This window comes from Hyla sarda, chromosome 4 (genome assembly GCF_029499605.1).
Source record: "Hyla sarda isolate aHylSar1 chromosome 4, aHylSar1.hap1, whole genome shotgun sequence".
Classification (NCBI taxonomy): Eukaryota; Metazoa; Chordata; class Amphibia; order Anura; family Hylidae; genus Hyla; species Hyla sarda.
Window position 1 is genome coordinate 256,759,963 of NC_079192.1, and position 21,423 is coordinate 256,781,385.

Here is a 21,423-nt window from a genome sequence, read left to right on the forward strand (position 1 = left end):
TTGATAAATGTCCATCTATGTGCTTTTATTTTTCTTCTACAGGAAATACTATGGTGAGAAAACTGGAATTTATTTTGCTTGGCTTGGATTCTACACTCGAATGTTGTTTCTGGCAGCAATAGTTGGTCTTTGCTGTTTCCTTTATGGCTATAAATCTCAGGAATCCTGTACCTGGAGGTAAGACTCTGGATCTAAAGTAGAATTAACCATCCAGTAGGTTCCAGCCTTGCGAATACTTACCTGTCCATATTATTAGCTACAGATCATTTGCTTTTATTTATTTGATTTTACCTTAAATAGCTATTATGATCTATGCAGTCAGCATAACCATGGACTGATAACTTTTAGTCACTAGGTAAACATGTGCCTCGTGAGAACAATTTAAAGAAAAGTCTGCTTTGGCCATAGTAACAGTGCAGGCTCAGAGCTTTTATTTTTCCAGTTCAATCTTAGAAATTGAAGAAGTGTTAAGTTTAGTTCTTTTGAGTAAACTTGATTTATACTGGAGTATTTAGCCTCGGTTATTTGTAAGCCAAATTAGATTGCTTCAGGTGTACATTAATAAACTCCCTTATTAAAGTATGCCTTTTTTGCTGTGTTAAATAACCATAGTCCATGGCCCTACACAACTTGACTTAGTCCTAAAAATCTCCACTCACGCATGTCCTTAGTTACTCACAATTTATCAGTCTGTACTTCACATTTCATATTCATTTTTTCTTTGGAAAACTGCCACTGCAATTTTTAAGCCAAAGCCTGAATGGATCCAGTAAGAATGAGACGTTCAAGTCCTTCTTTTTTTTTTTATTTCCCATTCCTTTTGAATACACTTCAGGCTTTGACTTAAATACTGCAGTGACAGTTTTCCAAAAAACGTCAGAAAAAATCCTGTGTGTAAACCTAGCCTGATGATGACTAATGCAAATGCAGACAGATGCAAATGTTCACAAGTCCACGTCTGCAGAAAGAATGAAGCTGTTAAGTCTTTCTGTGGACTCTACACTGAATGCATAGCAGTCTATGAGACTGTGCATTCTTGTGCGATCCCAGTGCCGACATATTATGCTGGCGCCTGCAGTCTTTGGAATGACCGCACAGAGCTTTTCTGTGCGGACATTCCGAAGTGTGAACATAGCCTAAGTGTGATGCAATAAGTGGAATGTATGTCACGACAAAAACAAATCAGTGGGAAAACAGTTGTTGAAACCACCCAGATGGGAAAATCAACACCAAAATAAGAAATTGATCAGCAACAAAAAATTATGAAACATCGCAAAACTTTATTGATAATATCATAAGACAGACACATGTTAAAATGTATTATATTAGCAAGCACAGTGCACAAGGCTGGATAAAATGGCAGGAAAATACATGCAGAGGCAAAAAGTACAAGATATAGATCACTGACAGGAGTTTCTTATACCACATGCATTACAAGAATAAAGGAATACAGATATGACAACCTGGAATCATGATAAGACTAAGATGGATGCTGAGGAGATAGGAAACAAGGATCAGAAAGACAAAGTTATAACCAGAGCAGAGCCATGTATTACCTGCACCTACCCCAACGCACGTTTCAGGCCAATGTGCTTCGTCAGGGAGCGCGACGGGCTCCATAAACATTCTGTTGAATCCTGCATCAGGGCAGGAATGATAATGAGCTCAGGAGAGAACTGCCCAGCCACCTGCTTCTCCCAGCTCATTCTAATGATCATTGCAGGTCTAAACACCCAGTTTAGATCCGCATACCAATCCAAACCTTTGACTTGTCTCTGTGATATGTCATAAGTTTGGTGAAATGATAGTTATTTTACTTCTGAATTCAAACTTCAATCTCATATAAAAACTAATCATTCTAACCACAGAGATTTAAAACAAAAACAGTTTTAGGGTACGTTCACACGTACGCAGATTTGATGCGCAGGATTTGATGCACAGGATTTTCTGATACGCATTTCAATGTAAATGAAATGACTGACCACAGCTTCTAATCTGCAGTTACAAATCCTGGGCATCAAATCTGCACAGGATCCTGTATGTGTGAACGTACCCTTAATAAGAAATAGTTAAACTGAACTGTAGTTACACATTGTCCTTTCTGTTTCTTACTGTGCCAGTTGCCTTTTTTCAAAACTTGCAAGATACTATGAGATATAATCGTCACTATTCTACTTAAAGGGGTATTCTGATTTATAAAATGTAATATTAATAAGTTGGTATTACCAGCTGTCACCCACTTACGAGCAGTTGCCCAAACAGTCGACCTGGAGCAAAGGACCAAACATTCCAGCAGCAAAAAAACAGACCTGCTCAGAAAAAGTGACAGCCTGCTCAGTCAACCTCTGAGACTGGATCCCATCTCATCCAGTGATAGGCTGAGCAGGCCGCTACTCCTGTTTGTCACGGTAGGAGGGGGCCGGAGTGCTCTGGGGTCTGGTAAGTCTGGTATAAAGGAGATTGGGGGGAGGTCCCAGCAGTCAGACTCCCACAATCAGACACTTATCCCCTAGGCTGTGAATAGGGATTAGTTTAATTCTCCAGTGTACACCTTTAAGTGGATACAAAGTCTGAACAATATATGCTGTTACTTTAGTGTTTGCTTTTTCTATTATTTAGATGGGTCCATATGTATATACTGCAAACTTTTACTGGTATGTTTGGCTGGCGGACCTGTAAAATGATTTCTGCACATCATGTCTCTTTTCACAAAGAGGATTTTGCAGATATTGCACATATGTATTTGTCAGCACATTTGCAATCTGCGTATAACTGTTCTAGCACTCACTCTACAAAGCAATAGCCATGTTTTTACATAATCTAAAACATTTTTTGTTTCAGCAAAGAAGTTTGTGACCCTAATATTGGAGGAAACATTATTATGTGTCCACAGTGTGACAAGGAGTGTACATACTGGTACCTTAATATCACTTGTGAATCATCAAAGGTAATAGTATTGGATGCTTAGATATTGAGTTCTACATAGTTATGGATTTTGCGTACATTTATTTAGTGTCCATCCATGGCTTTCTGTTCTCTCCGTCTTAATCCACTGCTAAAGACAACTTTATGGTAGCTTGTACAAAACAGTAAAATCACTTTAATCTTTTAAATTGATACTCCAAGCATTCTTATAGTAATGTTTTGGGGGGTTGTCTTCTTGTAGTTTTTTAACTTTTAAACCATTATATATTTTAATACTTTAAAACCAAACAATTACCATTAACAGTATTTTTTTTTTATTTTTTTTTTTTAAATCTTGAACATTCAGTTCCTATATATACCAGATTAAAAAATCTTACATTAGTAAATAAATTAAAAAAGTTTTCTGACAATACAAAAGGTTTTGCTTCTTTTAAGTTGTGTGACTTTAATAGCATAATAATTCAACCTCCTGCCCTAATCATTCGTTATTGCTTTTGCTGCATAATGTTATACTTTTTTATGTCCAAAGTAAGATCACAGACACAACTGTTTTTGCACCCAAGTCATCCATAACAAGTCCCATGTAAAGCTGTAGCACTGTAAATAATGTAACTGAGATGATCAGGTAAATAATAAAACAGAATTAATTCTTTTATACATTGACTTCTTTATTTTCTGTTGCAGAAACTTTGCATATTTGACAGTTTTGGAACCCTTGTGTTTGCAGTATTTATGGGAATATGGGGTAAGATCCCTCTAGTTCTTGAAGTACTATACTGTATATCATACTCTTTAAGAGGTTTTCCTATCTGGACAATCTATTCCTTTGTTAGGGCTTGTCCACACTGCGGACATTCAGCCAGTGGAATTCTGCTTGCAGCAACATTTTCAATGGGATTTTGCTGCTGCGTGCATAATGGTGAACTTCTGCAGCGGTATTCAGCCAGCCAAATGCCCAGAGAATGAACATGTTCCATTGGACTGCATTGCCGTCTATGAAAAAAAGCAAGTCCGATGTGAAGAGAGGGAGCTCATTACTGCTTATTAGATTTTTAAGACGGCAGGAAGCCTTTCTCAGCTAAGACAGCAGTGAGCCTGTTTTGATGGGAAATACTGTGACTGAGAAAAGCTTCATGCTGTCCTAAAATCTAATAAGCAGTGATATAAGTTTTTCCCTTTTAACATCAATGGTCTGGTCTTTAGCAGACATGAGGGAAGGAGGGTGCAGGGATGTGAGCACACTGCATTCAGAGATTGTGACTTCATGTCATAACTACAAGAGAGAGAGCAGAGCTGATAATGGAAGATCTGTGCAGTTTGGCTAATAATATTATATTAGTAAGCTGCTTATATTATATATTTTGACACCATACACAGGTTGTTCCTTTCATTAGACAACCCCTTAAAAATTCACATTACTGACTCGACTGTCATCCTATACAATGCTTTGCATGATCCTTCATGTCAATATTTTGAGATAGTAATGATTGAATTTTTCTGTATATCGAGTTGCATTTTAACCAGTGCATCATACATAAACACTGCTATTTTTGTGTTTTAATAGTTACTTTGTTCCTTGAGTTTTGGAAGCGACGACAAGCTGAACTAGAATATGAGTGGGACACAGTTGAGTTTTTAGAGCAAGAAGAGCAGCCTCTTCCAGAGTATGAAGCAAAATGTACCCATGTGGTTGTGAATCCCATAACTCAGGTAAATCATATTGCTATGTAATGTTAGTGTTTCGATGACAGTGCATTGTAGTTAAGTTCTGTTGTTTTCATTCCTATTTCAGCAAGAAGAACACGTACCTTATACAGCCTTTGGAAAGTGTTTGAGGATGGCTTTCTGTACAAGCGCAGTTTTTTTCTGGGTAATGATGTTTTTTGTAATTCATGTACAGATATCTAACTTGTCTAGTATAAATATGTATGCATTTCTCTTGTGCTGAATTACAGTTTCCACCCTCATACTCCCAGGGACCTTGCACACAGGACAGTAATCTATCGGTGTTTGTTCCCAATTGTTGCCCAATGTTAACATGACCATCAATCAAACAATGAAATGCTCATTTATTATCACAACTGTTATGTGGGCATTAATGGTCTGTTGGCAGGACATTCCTGTATGTAAACAAGTGAGGCTTCTTTTATACTGCCATTGGGACACGTGTGTCACTGCAGTTTTTGAGCCAAAACTAGAAGAGTATTCAAAAGGATTGGGAAATAGTATAGAAGGACTTTTACTTCTCCTTCCTGCTGGATCCACTTCTGACTTTGGCTCAAGAACTGCAGTTTTCCACAGAAAAAAAAAGGCAGAAAAAATTGTGTGAAAACTTAGCCTTACAGTTTGTGTGTTCCTTTATTTTCACAGATTCTGCTCATAGTTGCTTCAGTAGTTGGTATCATTGTATATAGACTTTCTGTCTTCTTGGTTTTCTCGGCAACACTGCCAAGGCACATTAATGGAACAGAAGCAATTCAGAAGTACCTAACTCCACAGACTGCCACCACGGTTACTGCATCCATCATCAGCTTCATCATTATCATGCTTCTAAACATGGTCTATGAAAAGGTGGCAATAATGATTACAGACTTTGGTAAGAATAACAGCTTTGGCTCTCCAATATTTTCTCTGACAGATCAAATAAATAAATTTATATAACAAACCCTAGTGCAGCAGTGATCTTTTAAGGACTTCCTTCACAAAATAAAAAAAAAGTTGGCCTGTCAATCAGGTGAACACAGCAACTTAAACTTCACTAGCCCCCTTGTGATCACCTGGTTTCATCATGGGAATCTGCATTTTAGGAACATTGCCTATGCATTGCAGTATTACACACCCAGCCCGTTCAGTTGAGTAGCCAAAGACATAATGCCTGGATAAGCTAAGTGCACTGGAGTGGGAGCCAGTCCCACATTCTAGCTCTTGTAGGGAAGAAAAAAAACTCATATAAATCCCTACTCCAGGATACAGCACCAGTCACCAGGTCTGGTTTAGATGCAGACTTTAAAATGTGTTGCATCAGAGCATACACAAAAGCAACGGTTCGACTAGTAAGTCTTTCTCAAGCATTTCTCTTTACAACGGGTATGCAAAACCCACTGTGATCAGTAGCTTCCCCCGTTCACACAGTACTGATCATGATTTTTAACCTATCAATAAAATGTAAGACCTATTCATATTTTAAAACATTAGTTAGCCCATTTAAAAAAAAAAAAAAAAAAAACTAATTAATTGCACACTAATTATTATCTAATATGAATGTTCTTTATGAACAAAAAACCACGACACCATTATCTCTCTCTCTCTCTCTCTCTCTCTCTCTCTCTCTGTGTATATATATAGCAACAGAAGAATGCAGCAGCACACTGCCAGCACAAGGATATAGGTGCAACATGAATATGCAGTTAAAACATGGAGAGCTATACAGCTATGGTGTAATAGATGCAAATGTGAAACTATGAAATAATGAGGCACTTAGCTCGCAAATTTGTCTCCGCCGGCGGTCAAATAGCTTGGACCGTCCCACCGCGATAAGGTAGCCTCCTGGGACGGACCCTACACTGTGTATATGCCTCTGTGTGAACAGTTCAGTAAGCATGGCAGGATCTGGAACATCCAAGCCACCTTATATACACACCTGATAGAGGTGGGTGGGGTGCACGGCCAACATGGAGGTAGCCACTCCCCCGTATGTGCAATACAGACAAAGAATAAGTCAGCCAGCACTTTAGTTGATACCAAACTATTATATGGACCTGGCCTACAGGTGCACGCTACTAGGCTAGATATACAGCAACAGAAGAATGCAGCAGCACACTGCCAGCACAAGGATATAGGTGCAACATGAATATGCAGTTAAAACATGGAGAGCTATACAGCTATGGTGTAATAGATGCAAATGTGAAACTATGAGATAGTGAGGCACTTAGCTCGCAAATTTGTCTCCGCCGGCGGTCAAATAGCTTGGACCGTCCCACCGCGATAAGGTAGCCTCCTGGGACGGGAGTAGCGTGCACCTGTAGGCCAGGTCCATATAATAGTTTGGTATCAACTTAAGTGCTGGCTGACTTATTCTTTGTCTGTGTATATATATATATATATATATATTAGATTTGTAATTTTATTAATTATATCTATAGTAATTATGCAGGCCATGACATACCCTGTATATGCAACGCTTTCCGTGACACTCTCTAATACATATCCCCGTCATTGGACTTATCATTACTGTCAATGGTCCCAAATGGGACTTATTTTAGCTCCGCATTGGAAACATGCGATATGAGTGAGGAAAGTTGTATATGGTCATTCTTAGAGTAAGACATTCTCTCTCTAAACATAATCTCTTCCAAATGCTCAAATCTGACTCTTCAACAGGAGTTAGTTCAGCCGCTTCTCAACCCCACTACTGCCTCATATCGCTCCCACACGAGCATATACCTGGTCGTTCAATCACAGCTATGTCAATCCTTATACATCGCTGACTGCTGTCATACGCTAACAGAACAAGTTCCACTCCTTAAAGGGGTATTCCGGGCAAAAACATCTTATCCCCTATCCAAAGGATAGGGGATAAGATGTCTGACTGCGGGGGGCCCGCTGCTGTATTGTAAATGAAGTTCTACAAAAAATGGGTTGTGAATTACCTAATTGACGTGCCCTTTGCAAGGACACCATGAGCATATTTATTGTTTGTCTTGCCAGCTTTGTGTATGCACCTTGCCTGATGAAGGGTCCGTTACGGACCAGAAACGTGTTGCTATAATGCGAATAAACCTGATTTTAGGACAAAAACTGTGTCCTCACCATTTCTACCTCCACGGCTCAGCGCCTAGAAGCTCAAATTTTTTTCTACCTCTGAGTATCATGCTTGAGAAAGGCTTACTAGCTGAAACATCGTATTTGTGTATCCTCTGATGCAGTAAATTTTAAAGTCTGCAACTAAACTAGACCTGGTGACTGGTGCTGTATCCTGGAGTGGGGATTTTGGATTGAACTCTGTGTTTGGTAAGCTGGTGGATAATGTGCACCTCAGGTGATTGTCCTGTGTGGACTAATAAATATATATATTTATGTGTGTTAAACTGTAGTACTATATCTATTTTCTAAATTATGTGACCATCTATAAAAAAAATCTTCTAATATTCAAGTTCTCACATTTGGAGCAGACACAATGTAGATTAGAAGATGATCTGCATAGGATTGATTGACTCTGTTGGAAACCTACATAAGACAGTATTAGAAACACAATGCACACAGATAAGTCTCCATACATCTTTTGTAGATTTTTTTACAACAGATGCAAATTCAGCAAACCACAATTGCTGTCTATATTTAAATACAATGTGAGTGAAAAGCTGACCATAAAATGCATTTCATTTGCAGCCTTGTTTAAGCCTTTTCACTCCCTTAGTGAACCAGTGAATGTACTCCCTTAGTGACTTTAAAGCTGAGCATACAGTTGTCTGCCATTTGTTTGTACCTTTCTTTACTGTTAATGACCCTAAAAACTTGTCTTATTAACTGGTAATTTTTTATTTATTTTTTGCAGAGCTACCTCGAACAAAGACGGACTATGAAAACAGTCTGACCACAAAGATGTTTTTGTTCCAGTTTGTCAATTACTACTCCTCTTGCTTCTACATTGCTTTTTTTAAAGGGAAGTTTGTGGGGTACCCCGGAGATCCAGTTTATTGGTTTGGAAGATTTCGCAATGAGGAAGTAAGTTTTTATTTATTTATTTTATTTATTTTATCTGTAATGTAGTTAAATGAGGCTAGGATACTATGCGTTGTGCTTTTGGTTAATTATTATGAGGGCAACCATTGCAACCAGCAGGCTCCTGGATGTAGGTAACAATAGATTGGAAGGGACCCCATTGACTTACATAAAAGACAGGCTTTGTGACCTGCACAGAGAGGTCATTGTGCTGGGAAGAGGAGGAGTCACCTGTCACCTTTTTATGAATGGCCTGATCCCATATTATCTCTATACTGGTGTAATCTTTTACTGTGATCCTTCATGTGATGAAGATGAGACTGCAAAAAAAGTTTTCTCTACAGAAGCAGAAGATTTTAAAGATAAAAACTTGATGTAAAAAATAGATTGTTTTGTAATGACAGGTTCCCTTTAAGTCAGTAAAATTATGGTTCTAGAGTGTGAAGGTAGGCTTCTAAAGAAATAAGATAGTAATGCTGCATTTACACTAAGGTTTTTTTTCTGGTGTTTTTTTAGAATCTGCCATTGCAGTTTTTGAGCCAGAGTCAGAATTTGATCCAGAAGGAAGGAGAAGAAGAAGTCCCTTCTTTATATTTCCTATTCCTTTTGAATACACTTTTGGCTTTGGCTCCAAAACTCAGGTCAGATAAATGTCACAAGTAAGAAGAAAATGAGTTGGCTCTCTTCACTTTAACCTCATGACTTCTGTTCTTTAGTGATAACTATTTTTATCGATCTGTTACTAAATGCATCTTAACAAATCCAAGCAAATTTTTGTCACTTTCATTACGTTTGTGAAGTTTCTGTTTGTTTTCGGTTTTAAATTTAAACAATGTGACTGACTTTTACAGTGTGATCCTGGTGGCTGCCTTCTTGAACTGACAACACAGCTGACTATTATAATGGGAGGCAAAGCCATCTGGAATAATATTCAGGAAATTCTTCTGCCGTAAGTATTATTATTATATTATAGGGGTTTCCGAAATAAAACCCGGAAAAAAATAAGAGTTACTTGCCTGATAAATTCTGCATCATTTCATTGTCAGGACACTCCACAGGTCTTTGTTTACTGTTCTGTAGCCATTGATTCTGCAACTATTAAAATGTATATGGACATCATTATACCTGCAGGGACCAATGGTGCATTAGGGGCTTTATGAGTGTGTCATGCTTCTTTTGTTATTTTATGGCATACTCTTATTTCAAGAAAGCATTAATTGTTGTTAACAAACCCCATTCCTCAAGCTATTTTGGACTACGACACAGACAAATTTTATGTTCAGGATACAGACCAGATTAAGTAGATTATGTTTGTCATATTAAAGTCTCTGGTCGCCCTACAGGTATGAAGCGGTATAAGGCGGAATTCCATCTTGAAAGTATTGCAATGTATAACAGCAACAAAGCCCTAAAATGTGAATGGCTTCTTACCTGGCCATATAAATTGTATTGCACAATTAACTTGCTTTATTATCTGACATTTGAGAGTTAGATGGAACATTATAGTCTTAAGGCCCATACTCACTATGGATTTTTTTTTATTAATTCCAAGCGGAATCCACTTGCAGCAGAATGCCCTTGATCTCAATGAGGTGCACACTGCAGAAGTTCTGCAGTGGAACTTCCAACATAGATCCGTATTTTGCCAAAGAAATTAGCATGTTCATTTGTTTTTAGTGGAATTCCACCCAGAAAAGCCCGTTGTCAGTGGGAATTTAAAGTACAAACTGAACCTCGATTCCGGGCACCACAGATCACCTGACAGCATTTAGCAAGAAAATTCCTTTCTGAATTGCCGTAGTATGCATGGGGCCTTTATACATCCTACTATGAAATAAGAGAGAAAAGATATGTTGGACCTCATGTTGCACTATATAGTGGGGTGACAATTTTTTTCCACTACTGCGATGTGTCTACACTTTTACTGCTCTTTACTTTTTCTCTACAATCAGAAGAGCTGAATGTGAAGTCAGCAACAAAGTATAAAATATTGTCTTTAGGTGTTGTATTGTCTTTAGGTGTTAAGCAGCAGCAATTGATAGTTCTGAAATTTCTTCACATTGCAGATGGATAAAAAATATTATTGCAAGATGTCGTTCTTCTGGAATAGAAACAATAAAGCCTCGGTGGGAACAGGATTACCGTTTGCAACCTATAGGAAAATTAGGATTGTTTTATGAGTATCTTGAAATGGGTAGGTTGCTTGTCTAAACCTTTTCCCAGTTATCGGTTTGCAGCATAAAGTGTCTGTCCTGCAACATTGTGTAGCCGTTGGTCACGACATGCAGGTGTGGTGTCGCCTGCATGGGGTATTTGCCAATTAGCTGATGCCCTGGTTACATGGCCAGCTCCCTTCAAGCGGAGAGAGAGCCATCAGGCAGAGTCTGCATGGAACCAGAAGTGGAGCGTCTCATCCAGTGATTGACTGAGGGTTGGGGCTGCTCTGCTCTGAGGACAGGTGAGTAACTGACCCCGTTCCAGAGGTTGCATCCCACCTCTCGGAAAAAAATATTTCCCTGGCAACAAGAACGAATATCCCCCTCTTGTGCTTTTTATTTTGTACTCCTTCGCTGCTGAGGCTCTCATATTTGTTTCTAGTTTCAGATCATCCTATCTTTTATTGATCTCTCCCCAATGTGTGTATATATATATATATATATATATATGTATATGTAGTGTAGACACACTGATGTTATATTGATGCACACACTGTATGTATAATAAGGGAGCTGAAGAGTCCTGTACTACAAGGAAGGACTCTTCTTCACTCTGTGAGGCTGCCTATATAATTGGGGCTGTATTTACAGCTTATGCTGCCCTAGACACTTGGACTGAATACCCGGCTATTAGGTTGACTAGGGTTTTTTTTTTTTTTTTTTTTTTTTTTTTTTTTTAGCTGAAAGGACATCTGTACTGATGCATTTTCCATATTCCTGTGCCCGGGCTGCACAAATAAACAAAAAAAACTTTGACTCCCCTTCCTACGTTCCCCGGTTGCTCCGGTATCGGCCTCACAGTCCTCCACTGCGATCCTCCTGCTGCTTCTTGGGGACAGGAACGGCACAGAGCCATCAGCATATCACCGGCCACAGTGATGTCAGGAGCCAGCTATAGCTCCTTACATGACATTGCACTCAGCCTATCACCCCCCGAGGTGAGACAACACTGTGGCCGGTGATACGCTGACAGCTCTGTAACATTCCTGTCCCCAGGAAGCAGCATGAGGATCGCAGCGGAGGACCGTGAGGCTGATACCAGAGCAACGGAGGAACGTAGGAAGGTGAGTCAAAGTTTTATTTTTTTTGTTTTTTGTAGCCCGGGCACAAGAATATGTAAAATTCATCAGTACAGATGTCCTTTAAAAAAAGCCTTAAACTTTTTTTTCTGAAGTGTCTGTATGTATTTTTCTCATTGCAATTCCTGTCATTCTTTGATGATATGATTTAAGGATTTCTATTGAAAAGTCACAAAAAAGCATTGTTTTATATTTTTCTTACTGCCTTCCAGCTTTGACCACAGAGATTTTTGCAGTTAGTAGAAAAATGCCATGTGTGAAACCACCCTACAGTTGTACTGCAGGCAACTTTTTTCCCTACCGAACAGTAATCTGTATTAGCTAAATGGTTATTCGCTTACTTACAGCCCTGTGGGTTAAGTTGTTACATCACATAACCCCCACATCGAACCTGCTGAATCCTCAGCATCTGTTGAGTGGACTGGATGCCACTTTCACTCTTCATTTCTATGGTAAGGAAGTGTCCAATAGAAAAGAATAGAGGTGACATCCGACTATTTAGCTATTTCACATTACTGTTGGGCAGTGGAAAAAAAAAAACTTGCCAGAACGCTGCTTTAATTATTTATTTGTGGGGGGAGGGGCGTGGCTTAGCACGGCATGTGAGCAGATGCGCGGTCTGGAGCTCCGCTGAGCATCATTCTGTTAGCCTGGATATTAGGTCAGATTATTGTCCTTAATCGCTGCCTACCTGTGGGTGAAGGTGCCCGGAACAGTGGTGTCAGGATGGCCGGGCGGAGACGCAACAAGCGGATGCAGGGAACGCAAGAGGATGGTGAGGCCGAGATGCAGGGGGAGCCGGCACCATCTTGTGCTGAGGTGTCTGGAGTTGCGGAGAAGCTGCAGTGCTTTGCAAGGTTCACAGACCAGCCGGAGCGGGCTCTGATTGGAGCAAGGAGTAGCAGGATGGGGCTGACTGGCTGGTCGGACCCCTCTGCTCTGTTAAGTGGACCTGAACGCCCTGACGCTGCAGGTCAATCTGGAATTAACCCTTTGCTTACTGGAGTGCCATTTGCCTTTCATGGGGACTCCTCTACCATTGCTGCACTATCCCCTGATAGCCCTGCTAAGCCCACTGCTTCTGTATCTTCTGCTGGGACTATCACTGCTGTGACTGCTCAGCTTCCTGCCATTATTAATCCCTCAATTGCTGGTGTGGTGCCTGCTACATTAAGTACCCCATTACCTCCATCTACTCCTGCTGAGCCTACTTTGAAAGATGTCTTTTTGCCTGTGTCCAAGGGCAACACTGCTGTTAAAATGTTACTGGGCTGCCTGCTTGAGGACATTAACCTTATCCACCATGATATGCAAAAGGTTTTTGAGTGGGTTAGTGCGGTTGAGGAAAGAGTGGGGGATCTGGAGGATCAAGTCCTTCCGCTCAAGAGAGATATGCATCATGTGATTATTTGACTGCACTTGCCGCTAATTTTTGATCATATGAAAAACCGCTTGCGGCAGAACAATGTGTGCCTGGTGGGTGTCCCTGAAAAAGTCAAGTTTCGTGACCCTGGGGAATACTTTGAGAATTGGCTCCTTACTACATTTGGAAAAGAGACTTTGACGCCTCTATTTTCTGTTCAGCATGCCGATTCATCCTCTCCCGCCTGGGGCTCCACCCCGAGCTGGCCTCATCCGCATTTTACATTATAAGGATTGAGATATCATTCTCCACAAAGCTAGGGACATGGACTCGCTCTCTATTAATGACAGCCGTATCTCTATCTTCCCGGATTTTTCGGCCGACGTTCAAAAGAGGCGAGCTAAATTTGCTATTTATGCTCTATCCTATACCCTGCTCCTCTCCGAGTGGTCGCCTTAGGAACTACTCATATGTTTGACACCTCTGTGGCGGCGGCGGAATGGCTGGATATTCATGATACGCAAATACGGCACCCCCGTACCTGAAGTTCCTGTGTGGACTATGTGTGCTAATTTTAGTCCTGCCAGCCTGTCTAGGACTTCCTGTGCCTTGGTTTATATCTAGGCCCTAAAGTTTTGAATGTGCTCCTGTGCCTATGTTATTTTTTTCATTTATTGCCTATATTCCTGATCATCTGTTCTGAGTTTTTATATATACTGCCTGATGTCCTTTCTATATTTAGTTCTTATTTGCTCGGATTTGAGCACGGCATGTTTGTGAGGTATCTCCTATCTATACGTCATCTGCTCACTCTACCTGGGCTGTTTGTTTGCACCCTGTGTCACAAGTTGCAACTGTTTGGTTTTTGTTGTTTGCCTGGGGTGTTTGTGTTGTTCAGTGTCCTTTCTTCCTCTCATTGTGCAGTGCTCTGTCCCGATTTAGAATATTGGCGACTACTGCGTCCGCCCCCTTGTATTTTTACTTATGTTTCCTTTGTTTCCTTTTGGCAACTAATTTGCATGTGGTGGCATGGAATGTAAGGGGCCTCAATGATCTCACTAAGCGTCTTGCTGTGTTTCAGGCGCGCAAACCCTATCAACCTGCTGTGCTGTGCCTCTCTGAAACGCACTTGAGGAGTGACACTAAACATGTGCTGAATAAACCGTGGTTTGGCCACGCCACTTTTTCCTCACATGTCCGGGGTGTAAGCATGCTCATTCATAGAAGCATTTTATTTGCCTGTACTTCTAGCCTTATAGACCCAGAGGGTAGGTTTGTTTGCCTTTATGGTACTTTTAACCATACCTTGTATGTGCTGGTTGCACACTATATCCCCCCCCCCCCCATGCTCAATGGTGGTGTCTTATTTATCCTCTATGCCTGATGCGCTGCTCATGGTGGTCGGGGATTTCAATAATTTGTTGCACCCGACACTTGATAGGTTTAGTAACAGAGGGCTTTCTGGGACTCCTGGTTCTACATGTCTGGCAAGGTTTGTAGAGGAGGTGGGGTGGGCAGATTAATGGAGAAGACCTAATCCTACTAAGGTGCAATACTCCTGCAATTTTAACTCTCGTGGTATGCTCTCACGTATTGATCTCGCACAGGGCAATGAGTTCGTCTTTCCCCTGGTTACGTCTATGGAGTATCTCCCCCGTAATCTTTCTGATCATTCCCCTGTATTTGTGCATCTCACTTTCAATTCTCACTTTCAATTCCCCTGTGGGGAACCTGCTACTACCTAATGTGGGGAACCTGCTACTACCTAATGTGGGGAACCTGCTACTACCTAATGTGGGGAACCTGCTACTACCTACCTAATGTGGGGAACCTGCTACTACCTACCTAATGTGGGGAACCTACTTTTACCTAATGTGGGGAACCTGCTACTACCTACCTAATGTGGGGAACCTGCTACTACCTACCTAATGTGGGGAAGGGAACCTGCTACTACCTACCTAATGTGGGGAAGGGAACCTGCTACTACCTAATGTGGAGAACCCCCAGAAGTAGCACCCCCATCATCCGTCAGCTCATGCTATTACCACAGGGGGGTAGGGGGAATGGGGGGGGGGGGGTTGCTGGTGGATGATGAGGGGCACATGATGGGGGCATTATATGTAAGGGGAGCATGATGGGGGGTATTATATATATAAGGGACGCATGCGGCCCAGCCTCACCCAGCTGCTACTTCCAGTGGCCCCCAGATAATTTGAATTTGAGACCCCTGCCTTAGATAGATGCTAATCTTTAAAAATAATAAAAAGAACATACTCTTTGGGTAAGCCTGCAAATATCAGAAAGCTTCATGGACAAGTAGCTTTGCCGAAATCTTGCAGACAAGCAGTGTGCACCTTCCTTCAAGCCTCCATCCAACATGTTTAGCTAGTGACCAAGTAATATCAGCAGTGTGCACCAGCATGAAATCGCTTCTAAAATTAGAGTAGTCCAGTTTAGGAAAATGTATCCCCTATCCAAAGGATAGGGGCTAAGTGTCTGATCGTGGGGGGTCCAACCGCTGGGACCCACCAAGACCTTTCTCCCCATGCACAGAGCTGTGTCAACCACTGCACAGTGCGGTGGTCAACACGCTCCCTCCATGCATCTCTTCAGGACAGCCGGAGATACACTAGTACAGCACTTGGGCTGTCCCATTGAGAGGCATAGAGAGTGCGTGCTTCATTTTGGTCTTGGACAGATGACAGCCAGTCACAGATCATCTTTCATTACTCAGATTGCTGTGGTAAAATAAAAGCTGAGCTGTGATTGGTCACTATCGGAAACAAAGATATGACACATTTTTGTCTCAGACAGATTGATAAATCTGACCATCGTATCTATATATCATACAGTATCAGGGGCCTTTCAGGGTCCAGAGACATCTGGGTCCCTAGGCTTTCTAGCTATATTGGGAGGTGCAGTTGGGCAAAAAAGTATTTATTCAGCAACCAATTGTGCAAGATCTTCCACTTAAAAAGATGATAGAGGCCTGTAATTTTCTTCAATGGTATACCTCATATATGAGTGACATAATGAGAAAAAAAAATCCATAAAATTACATTGTCTGTCTGATTTTAAATAATTTTATTTGCAAATTATGGTGGAAAATAAGTATTTGGTCACCTACAAACTCGCAAGATTTCTGGCTCTCTCTTCTTTAAGAGTCTCCTCTGTCCTCCACTCATTACCTTCTGTCCTCCACTCGTTACCTGTATTAATGGCACCTGTTTGAACTTGTTATCCGTATAAAAGACACCTGTCCACAACCTCAGTCACACTCCAAACTCCACTATGACCAAGACCAAAGAGCTGTCGAAGGACGCCAGAAACAAAATTGCAGACCTTCACCAGGCTGAGAAGACTGAATCTACAATAGGCAAGCAGCTTCGTGTGAAGAAATCAACTGTTGGAGCAATTATTAGAAAATGGAAGACATACAAGACCCCTGATAATCTCTCTCTATCTGGGGCTCCACGCAAGATCACACCCTGTGGTGTCCAAATGATCACAAGAACGGTGAGAATAAAATCCCAGAACCAGACCTAGTGAATGATTTGCAGAGAGCTGGGACCAAAGTAACAAAGGCTACTATCAGTAACACACTACGCCACCAGGGACTCAAATCATGCAGTGCCAGATGTGTCCCCCTGCTTAAGCCAGTACATGTTGGGGCCCGTCTGAAGTTTGCTAGAGAGCATTTGGATCATCCAAAAGAGTATTGAGAGAATATCATATGGTCAGATGAAACCAAAGTAGAACTTTTTGGTAAAATCTCAACTTGTCATGTTTGGAAGCAACTCAGCATTCTTTCTCCTCCAAAGAACACCATACCTACTGTGAAGCATGGGGGTGGAAACATCATGATTTGGGGCTTTCTGCAAAGGGACCAGGATGACTGATCCATGTAAAGGAAAGAATGAATGGGGCCATGTATCATGAGATTCTGCATGACAATGACGTCTTTCAGCATGACAATGACCCCAAACACACCACCCGGGCAATGAAGGAGTGGCTTCGTAATAAGCATTTGAAGGTCCTGGAGTCTTAAGCCCATAGAAAATCTTTGGAGGGAGTTGAAAGTCCTTGTTGCCCAGCGACAGACCCAAAACATCACTGCTCTAGAGGAGATCTGCATGGAGGAATGGGACAAAATACAATCAACAGTGTGTGTGAAAACCTTGTGAAGACGTACAGAAAATGTTTTACCTCTGTCATTGCCAACAAAGGGTATATAACAAAGTATTAAGATAAACTTTTGTTATTGACCAAATACTTATTTTCCACCATAATTTACAAATAAATTCTTAAAAAATCACAGTATGATTTTATGGATTTTTTTTCCTCATTTTGTCTCTCATAGTTGAGGTATACCTATGATGAAAATTACAGGCTTCTAATTTTTTTCTCATTATTGCACAATTAGTGGCTGACTAAATACTTTTTTGCCCCACTGTATATCGCTACTAAACTAGGCAAATATGGATTTCAGCAGTCTGTGAAAGTTGGACAAAAACCTCTGTAGATACATAATGGAAGCCACACTTAGTACAAACATTTTTAGGGTAGGGTCATCTACCTGCTGCATATTTGCTGCTGCATATTTTCCTACCCATTGAAGTCAATGGGTAGCAAAATCCGCTTTGACTTTAGTGGGTAGGAAAATAAGCAGCATCAAAATACGGCATGTTTGACCCTACCCTTATACATAAAACATCATCTTTGTCAGTGGGATATAGCTGGCTGGTGCCACTATGTGCCCCTATGGTGCCACTGTGTACCTCTGCTAGTACTGTTCCTACTACTGGTAAGTGCGCACATAAACTGTGCAGACAAAACGTATGAAAGCTAAAATCTGCCTCCTCCACCTAATTTTCCTGGCTTACATGCACTAGCATTAGGGTGAAAACAGCTGGCTTGTCGTTTGCATGTGGCTGAATGTGACAGTAAATCAGTCTACTAATGGACTGCTGCATTCCAGCCGCATGTGGGCAACAACCCATTTGTTTTCAGTCTTAGAGGAGGGGGAGAAGGGGGGCATGTCTACCTTCTAAGACATGTAGACATGTATAACAAGCTTTTCCAGTTTATTTTTTATCCTTTAAATTGTGATCCTAAAACAAAAGCAAGAAAAAGGATATTGAGGGGCATTTACTAATCTTTTACTATGTAGTCTTGTTTTTACCCTGTTTTTTTCTACTTCATTTTTGACTGTGCGACAAATTTACTAAATTGCTGCACGGCATTAATAAATTTGGCACACATAGGCAAAAGTGGGAAATTTACTTTATGTAGTAGAAAAAATAGTCTGTTCCTTTTTCCTGCTTTCTGAATAGGTTTGGCTGCTAGGTTTCCTTCTGGATCTTTTGTTTTTGAGTTTTTTTGTAGCTTTTTCACCACATCTAAATAATTCAATAACTAAATTGTAGTCATGGCTCAGAATAGTGGTAAACGGCGTTTAGTGTGTGTGTGTGTGTTTATAAAAAAATTTTAACAGTTTTTTTTCTCCCTAAATGTACTTACACTTTTTATTTTTTTTTGTTACTACTTCTACAGATCCGTGTATCCTGTGGACTCCTTCGGATTCGGTGGACTACTTCGACGACCAGCGTTTTTCTTTGCTTGATGTTAATAAAATGGTTAACGAGGGCTTGTGGGGGAGTGTTTTTTTGTAATAATTTTTTTTTTTAAACCTGTTTTTTGTTTTTTTTACTTTACTAGACAGGCTTAGTAGTGGAAGCTGTCTTATAGATGGAGTCCATTACTAAGCCGGGCTTAGCGTTAGCCACAAAAACAGCTAGCGCTAACCCCCAATTATTACCCCGGTACCCAACGCCACAGGGGTGGCGGGAAGAGCCGGTACCAACAGGCCTGGAGCGTCAAAAATGGCGCTCCTGGGCCTAGGCGGTAACAGGCTGGCGTTATTTAGGCTGGGGAGGGCCAGTAACAATGGTCCTTGCCCACCCTGGTAACGTCAGGCTGTTACTGTTTGGTTGGTATTTGGCTGAGAATAAAAATAGGGGGGACCCCATGTGTTTTTTTTATATTTCATTATTTATTTAAAAATAATTTCATTCTCCGCCAAATACCAACCAAACAGTAACAGCCTGACGTTACCAGGGTGGGAGAGGACCATTGTTACTGGCCCACGCCAGCCTGTTACTGTCTAGGCCCAGGAGCGCCATTTTTGACGCTCCAGGCCTGTTGATACCGGCTCTTCCCGGCACCCCTGTGGCGTTGGGTACCGGGGTAATAATAGGGGATTAGCGCTAGCTGTTTATGTGGCTAACGCTAAGCCCAGCTTAGTAATGGACTCCGTTTATAAGACAGCTTCCACTACTAAGCCTGTCTAGTAAAGTAAGGAAAAAACACAACGGTTTAAAAAAAATTTTATTACAAAAAACACTCCCCCACAAGCCCTCGTTAACCATTTTATTAAAATCAAACAAAGAAAAACGCTGGTCATCGATGTAGTCCAACCGAATCCGAAGGAGTCCACAGGATACACGGATCTGAAATGAGAAGAAGAAAAAAATGGGTTAGTACATTTATTATCACCTGCTCACACATCTCCCGCCCCGCATGACTACAACTGCCTGCATGCCCTTACAGTAAGGACATGCTGGGAGTTGTAGTTGTGTGGTGCAGGAGATGTGTGGGCAAGTGACAAGCTTGTCCCCTGCTCCCAGCTGCAGAACTACAACTCCCAGCATGCCCTTACAGTAAGGTGGGGCGGAGGCCGGGCACAGTGTTTCCCAACCTGGGACTTGTAGTTTTGCAACATCTGGAGGCACCCTGGTTGGGAAACACTGTTTTAGGCCAGTGTTTCCCAACCAGGGTGCCTCCAGATGTTGCAAAACTACAACTCCCAGCATGCCTGGACAGCCAAAGGCTGTCTAGGCATGCTGGGAGTTGTAGTCTTGCAACATCTGGAGGCACCCTGGTTGGGAAACACTGTTTTAGGCCAGTGTTTCCCAACCAGGGTGCCTCCAGATGTTGCAAAACTACAACTCCCAGCATGCCTGGACAGCCAAAGGGTGTTCAGGCATGCTGGGAGTTGTAGTCTTGCAACATCTGGAGGCACCCTGGTTGTGAAACAGTTTTAGGGCTTGGGCAACTTACCGGCTTCCGTAGGATCCAGCGCTGCACAACACTACCGCGCGACAGTGCCGCCCAACGATCTCCGTCACCGATCGTCGCTGGAGCCTCGGAAGGGTAAGTGAACGTCTTCGCCGGTCGCCTTCAGCAGTTTAGTTTTGCAACAGCTGGAGGACTACAGTTTACAGACCACAAACCAGTGGTCTGCAAACTGTGGCCCTCCAGCTTTTGCAAAACTACAACACCCAGCATGCCCTGACAGCCAAAGCTTTTGGCTCTCAGGGCAGGAGCCCGGGCTGACATTACAGTGCAGCCGCCCGGGCTCCTCATACGGCCTCCCCGCTACCCTCACTTATGGGAACACTGATATCCCCCCCCCCCCCCCCCCTTGTCTCCCGTCCGCGCTGCTCAGCTCCCGCTGCTACAAGACTACAACTCCCAGCGTGTCCTCACTGTAAGGGCATGCTGGGACTTGTAGTCTTGCAACAGCAGACAGATGGGAGTTGTGTGGCGCTGGCAGGTGAGAGGGGTGGGGGGGGGGGATGTAAATCACTGTAGTGTCCTGGTAGCGCAGTGAGGGTAGCGGGGAGAAAGTAAGTCGGAGCCCGGGCGGCAGTAGCTTTGCCTGCTCCATGTTGGAGCTGGAGTAAATTTAGTCAATTTTTACGGCCGTTGCGACAGTTTATTGCGCAACTGCGACTGTCTCAGTTAATAAATACCTGTTAATAAAAACTGAAAACTTGCGTAAATTAAGCGGGGAAAAAAAATTTGACTTTCTAGCACTTGCTAGAGAAAGTCGCACAAAAAATAGGGTAGGCGCAATTGCGACAATTTTGCGCCAAAAATTGTCAGAAAAAAAAATGACTAAACCCCTTAGTAAATGCCCCTCATTGTCATTTGTTCTCTTTTTTTTTTTTTCTTGGTTTTGATTTTATGTTAGTGGTGTCCTTTATGTTTTCACAATTATTGCAGATTACTTTGTTTCTTCCAGTAACATATCAGTAATTTTTTGGGATTGCCTCCT

General features: G+C 41.7%; 1 protein-coding gene across 2 annotated transcripts in view; it reads left to right on the forward strand.

Moving 5' to 3' along the window:
* Window positions 1-21,423, forward strand: part of ANO6 (anoctamin 6) — a 119,087-nt gene that overhangs the window by 77,311 nt on the left and 20,353 nt on the right. For both annotated transcript variants that reach the window (XM_056573982.1, XM_056573983.1), the window contains exons 8-16: window positions 43-177; window positions 2,842-2,947; window positions 3,610-3,670; window positions 4,490-4,635; window positions 4,718-4,795; window positions 5,296-5,521; window positions 8,480-8,649; window positions 9,498-9,595; window positions 10,713-10,840. In XM_056573982.1, coding sequence (XP_056429957.1) covers window positions 43-177; window positions 2,842-2,947; window positions 3,610-3,670; window positions 4,490-4,635; window positions 4,718-4,795; window positions 5,296-5,521; window positions 8,480-8,649; window positions 9,498-9,595; window positions 10,713-10,840 — 1,148 coding nt within the window. The remainder of the gene's footprint in view (window positions 1-42; window positions 178-2,841; window positions 2,948-3,609; window positions 3,671-4,489; window positions 4,636-4,717; window positions 4,796-5,295; window positions 5,522-8,479; window positions 8,650-9,497; window positions 9,596-10,712; window positions 10,841-21,423) is intronic.